Source organism: Tupaia chinensis, unplaced genomic scaffold (assembly GCF_000334495.1).
Source record: "Tupaia chinensis unplaced genomic scaffold, TupChi_1.0 Scaffold000258_1, whole genome shotgun sequence".
In the NCBI taxonomy this organism is placed as follows: domain Eukaryota; kingdom Metazoa; phylum Chordata; class Mammalia; order Scandentia; family Tupaiidae; genus Tupaia; species Tupaia belangeri.
Window position 1 is genome coordinate 1,100,581 of NW_006159738.1, and position 5,738 is coordinate 1,106,318.

General features: G+C 60.1%; 1 protein-coding gene across 8 annotated transcripts in view; it reads left to right on the top strand.

The window, feature by feature from the left end:
- Positions 1-5,738, top strand: part of ABCB9 (ATP binding cassette subfamily B member 9) — a 44,414-nt gene that overhangs the window by 27,774 nt on the left and 10,902 nt on the right. For 7 of the 8 annotated variants that reach the window (XM_014588094.1, XM_014588097.1, XM_014588092.2 and 4 more), the window contains 5 exons: positions 1,599-1,796; positions 2,878-3,006; positions 3,760-3,948; positions 4,178-4,252; positions 4,432-4,605. In XM_014588094.1, the coding sequence (XP_014443580.1) occupies positions 1,599-1,796; positions 2,878-3,006; positions 3,760-3,948; positions 4,178-4,252; positions 4,432-4,605 (765 nt within the window). The remainder of the gene's footprint in view (positions 1-1,598; positions 1,797-2,877; positions 3,007-3,759; positions 3,949-4,177; positions 4,253-4,431; positions 4,606-5,738) is intronic. The other variant, XM_027772188.1, reaches the window with a different exon arrangement.

The following is a 5,738-nucleotide window of genomic DNA, read 5'->3' on the forward strand; positions in this document are numbered from 1 at the left end:
CCCCCAGAGGCCCAGGCTGGTCCAGACGGGTCGGACTGTGACCCTGTGACGGGTACAGACAGCCCCTTTCCCAGCGACCCAGGCCCATGGAATACTCTGGGGCGGGGAGGTGTCACGTGGGAGCGAGCAGCCTGTGGGCCCAGCCGTTGGAGCCCTCGATGGCCGTGACCTAGACAGGTGGGAAGGGAGCGGCCTCCTGCCGGCCACACGAGTCCTTCTCCACCCTTCTGCTGGGGAGGAAGGTAACTAGATGAGAGTGGGCAACACCGTTTCCCTTCCAGGGCTCCCCACCCCACCCTGTCCGCCTCCCTCCTTCCCTGGACCAGGCAGGAAACCTGACGCTCCTTCCCTCCCGCCCCAGTGCTGCCCTGCCCACCGCAGGCCCCACCTCCAGCCCAAACCTGAACCCGACCCTGAACAGCTGGGTGTAGCCAGCCAGCTGCCACCACAGGCCACACATGCCACCCACGGCCAGACATGACTGGACCTGGGGCGGCTGCCCCAGGGAGCTGGAGCAGCCGGTATGCTACCTATGGCCTGGACGTGACCCGAGGGTCATGGGACACGCGGTGCCTGACCCGGCCGGGCCTCTCAGGCACTTCCTGGCTGAGAACCTCCGCAGTAGCTGTTGCAAAACCCCACAGCCCCGCCCAAGTGCCTGCAGGAACTCTTGTGGCAGCGGCCTGGTGGTGGCACACGTGGGACACTCCTCAGCCCCCCACTTGGGTCACATGCATGCCACCTGATGGGTCTCACTGTCCAAGATGCCCACCACCATCTGGAACTGGGCCAGGCATTCTGGACCCCGTGCCGGTCCTCAGGCTGTGACACGGTTTAGGTTGAGGATGGAACGGGTGCCCCTTGATGGCTGGTGTTACGTGTAGTTCACATCCTGAACAACCGTGGGCATCCCCGCTCTGTGCCAGCTCAGGATCTGATGCCAAATCTCCTTTTCTTTTTTAAGATTTTTATTTTGAGAGATTTTTGCTGTAGGGCACATGTGCTAGCCAGAGAGACAGAGAGACAGAATGTGAGAAACCACGTCCAGAGAGGACATCCACGCCACCATCCTTTCTCCTCCATTCTCCTCCCAGGATTTTGGGCAAGCATGCACTGCACCCCACGTGAATTTTAAGCTGCTGGGTCCAGGACTTGAACCGTGGTCAACTATGTGGGAGTCCAGGGACATCATCATTATGCCATCTGCTTGTCCCACAGCTCCTTTTCTGAAAAGATTACCAAAATCTGTACCGTCTACGGGCCAGCAGGTGGTGTGGTGGCGCTGAACTCCCACATGGCCGTCTATGGTTCGAGTACCGGACCTGGTGGCTTGCTTTCTCACTTGCCCTCTCTCTCTCTCACTCTGTCCCTCTCTGGTCAAATTTAAATAAATAAAAATAAATAAAGTTCAATAAAGTAATTTTAAAAATATAAAACAATGAACTGTGGTCACGAAGAGCCTCCTTTGAGTCAGAGGTGACCTAATTGTCCCCACACCCAGTCCTTTGGGAACTGGAACTTCACTCCAGGAGCCCGGCCGGCATCTCTTCGGCGTCCATCAAATCAGGCCCGTCCTCTCCCTGTCCCCCTGCCTGCAGCGGCTCTCTAAAGAGGTGCAGAACGCCCTGGCCAGGGCCAGCAACACGGCCGAGGAGACCATCAGCGCCATGAAGACGGTGCGCAGCTTCGCCAACGAGGAGGAGGAGGCCGAGGTGTACCTGCGGAAGCTGCAGCAGGTGTACAAGCTGAACAGGAAGGAGGCGGCCGCCTACATGTACTACGTCTGGGGCAGCGGGGTACGTGCCCGGCCGGCAAGTCCTCCCCGGGCGCGGCAGAGGGTGGTCCCGGCGCCTAGCACACCCCCTCTTCCCTCTGCCCGGGGAGGGGCGCAGGGCAGGAGCTGTCTCTTCCCCATGGGGTTGATATCTTTGCCAAAGAAAGGAGTCGGCAGGCCCCACCCTGAGCCCAGCTGAGCCCAGCTAAGCCACTTCCTGGCAGGTCCCATGTCACAACCATGCCGGCTGAGTGAGTCATGCCCTTCCTTGGAGAAGGGCGGCCCCCCGCTGGTATCCCCACCACCGGCCATGATGGGGAGGCGCTGGGGTGGGAGTGAGGGGGCTGGTTCACAGGAGGAAGGAGCATCTCCTGGGAAACTGCGGGGTAGGGGCTACCTGGGCCCATTCGCTGGGACAGGTCACCCCCAGAGCAGCCAGCCAAAGGGGAGAGAGGGCTGACGCTGCCTCTATCTGCCATGCCTTTAGCGGTCTGCCCACAGCAGGGGCTCCGGAGCTCCCACAGGGCCCCCTGGCTGTCATGGGTACCCAGACCCCACTGCTCTCCCAGTACCCACCTGGGCGCAAGAGCAGGAAGGAGGCGAGGGTGCCCCAGACCCTGCCCCTCCGTGGAACCCAGTGTGGGGAAATGGAGACTCCTGTCCTGCTCTGCCCGCACGCTGTGTGGCCCTAGCCAGGGCGCTCAGCCTCTCTGAGACATGCTCTTCCTAACTAGGTCGACTAATGGGCCTCACAGGGCCTAAGAGAGCAGCTGGTGGGCAGCATGTGTGTGCCAGGGCTTTACAAAGAAGGCCTTGTTCTCTGGCCACCACCGCCTGCTTCAGCCGGGGCCTTCGAGGGAAATGCTCCGGGGCGGGGGCGGGAGCCTGAGTGACTGCCAACAGTGGGGAGGACGGTACCGCTGCCAATGGCGGCTTCCCAGTGGCTGGGGGCGTGCACCCACGGGGGCTGCTCTCGCCTCCCCCGGCAGCCTGGGGGATGGCAGAGACCTGGTTCTGCTCGGCCCACTCGCTGTGTGAGCTAGCCAGGGCGCCCAGCCTCTCTGAGCCATGCCCACTGACCCGCCCCCTCTCGCTGTGCCCAGCTCACCCTGCTGGTGGTCCAGGTCAGCATCCTGTACTACGGGGGCCACCTCGTCATCTCAGGGCAGATGACCAGCGGCAACCTCATCGCCTTCATCATCTACGAGTTCGTCCTGGGGGACTGTATGGAGGTGAGGGGGTTCTGGGAGGAGGGGCTGTGTGGGAGAGGCATCTGGATGGGGTGGGGTGCCCTGCGGGTCAAGGCATGTGGTACTTCCTCCTAGGGAAGGGAGCGGAGGGGACAGGACAGTGCCTCAGAAGGTAAGACTGCCAGTCAGAGGTACCACGTTCACCACACGGGTGGCAGCTGCCCGACAATTTCGGGAGATGCTCCCAAGAGCTCTGAGGGCTGGGACCTCCAGATGGCGTAAAGTTTACGTCGCTGGACTCCCATGTAGTCAACTGTGGTTCAAGTCCCAGACCTGGCGGCTTAAAATTCATGCTGGGCGCATGTGTGTGTGCGTGTTCCCAGAATCCTAAAACGAGAATGGAGGAGACGGGATTGCAGCGTGGTCATCCCCCCAGGGGGTGATTGCTTGCTTTCTGTCTCTGTCTCTCCAGAGAACACACACGTCCTTTTGCAAAAATTTCTTACAAAAGAAGAAAAACACCAAGGCAGCTGAAAGACCAGCACTGGGGTGTGGCTTTGCCACCTTCCAGGGACACTTCACTTCTCCGCCTCGCGTCTTGTCCTCTGAGGGCCGGGCCAGGCGGTGCTGCGGGGCCAGCTCTTTTCACTTTCCTCATTGCCACTCTGCTTCTCCTCCGGCCGGCAGGGGTGCCCATTGCTGGCCCTTGCTCTCTGCCACCACTCCTCTCTCGGTCCAGGGCGGGCGCGGGCTGGGGGCTCAGTCGGCCTGAATGCGTGTCTCCTCCCCCTGCAGTCCGTGGGCTCCGTCTACAGCGGCCTGATGCAGGGAGTGGGGGCGGCCGAGAAGGTGTTCGAGTTCATCGACCGGCAGCCCACCATGGTGCACGATGGGAACTTGGCCCCTGACCACCTGGAGGGCCGGGTGGACTTTGAGAACGTGACCTTCACCTACCGCACCCGGCCCCACACCCAGGTCCTGCAGGTGAGGGGCCTCCAGCCTGCGGACCGTTCCTTGCCCTCCTCCCCTCCTCATGTGTCACCAGAGCACCGGCCCTGGGCCGCGGAGCAGCCAGGAATGTTAGGCTCCAGGTGGGGAAGGTGGGTCCTTAGCAGACGGACCAGATAAAAAGGGCTTGAAAGGAAACAAGCCAGGGGTCAGAGGGGTCAGGTCTGCTGAGTATGGCAACCGCAGTCCGTATCTCCCGGAGAAGGAGCTGTCCAAGCCGAGGCCTGACCCAGGAGCAGGAGCCCGCCAGACTTTCTGCAGAGAACAGTTCCGGGAGACGGTCAGTGTAAAGGGGCTGCCAGGCCCTAGTGTCCCAAAAGGAGGACCCTCAGGGCCGACAGCACCCACCGAAGCAGAGGGACAGAGGTGGGCCGGACAGGGCACCTGCCTGTGTTGGAGGCCAGAACATCCAGTCCACAGACCAGTGACCCTCGCCGTGCCGGCCTCTGTCCCTTCCAGAATGTGTCCTTCAGCCTGTGTCCGGGCAAGGTGACGGCGCTCGTGGGGCCCTCGGGCAGCGGGAAGAGCTCATGCGTCAACATCCTGGAGAACTTCTACCCCCTGGAGGGGGGCCGCGTGCTGCTGGACGGCAAGCCGATCGGCGCCTACGACCACAAGTACTTGCACCGCGTGGTATGTGGGCGGGCCACCCTCCGCCCTCGGTCCCTGGTGGTGTGGAGGGCGGCAGTGCAGGGAAGGGCACTCGGATGAGTGTGCGAGGGTATCACCGGCGTGGCCGCCCGGGTCAGCACGGAAGGCACTGGCACGCCAGGCCCCAGGCGACTTTCTGCCCTCCGGAAGTAATGTCTCGCCTCTTTTTTGTCAAGTTTATTTGTTTCTTCTATGAGAGACAGAGGGAGAGAGTGACAGAGACAGTCACCCCCGAAAGGGTCTGCATGCCCTAACCGACCCCAGCCACAGCCGGCTCAGATCGCGGGGACAGGGAGGCCTCAGGATGCGAACCTGGGACCTTCCCTGTGGGCCCAGCATCGCAGAGCATTGCGTGGCCACTGTGCCACCTGCTGGCCCCTTGCCTGACCCTGATGGTCGTCCTTCTCTTCTTTTTTCTTGTTGGAAAGCAAGAAATTACCCCGGGGGAATAATGGCTGTGCTGCGATTCCTTCTCCTCTATTCTCCTCTCTGGGTTTTGGACACAGACACACGTGCAAACGGAGTGATTTTATTTATTTATTTTTTTAAAAAAGAATTATATACTTTTATTTGTTATTATTATTATTATTATCATTAATTTGCCCAAAGAAAGAGAGAGAGAAAGGGAAAGTGAGAAAGCAAGCCGCCGGGTCTGGAACTTGAACCGTGGTTGGCCATGTGAGGGTCCAGCACTTTAACCACTGCACCACCTGCCGGCTCCAATTTTCTTTTTTCTTTTCTTTCTTTCCTTTTCTTTCTTTCTTTTTTTTTTTTTTAGGCTTTTGCCATACAGTGCATATGCTTGCCAGAGCAAGACAGAGAGGGAAAGTGAGAGATCACTCCCAGACGGGACGGCCACACTGTAATAATCCCTTCTTCGTTCTCCTCCTGGGGCTTTGAGTATGCGCACAGGCACCTGGGGTGATTTTCAAGCTGTTGGGCCTGGGACTTGAACCACAGTCAGCCGTGGGAGTCCAGCACCTCACCCACCACGGCCCTACTGGCTCCCTGGCATGATTTTCAAGCCACTGGGCCTGGGATTCGAACTGCACAGCCAGCCATGTGGGACCTAGCACCCTAACCTCCACACCACCACTGGCTCCCCCCCACACCCA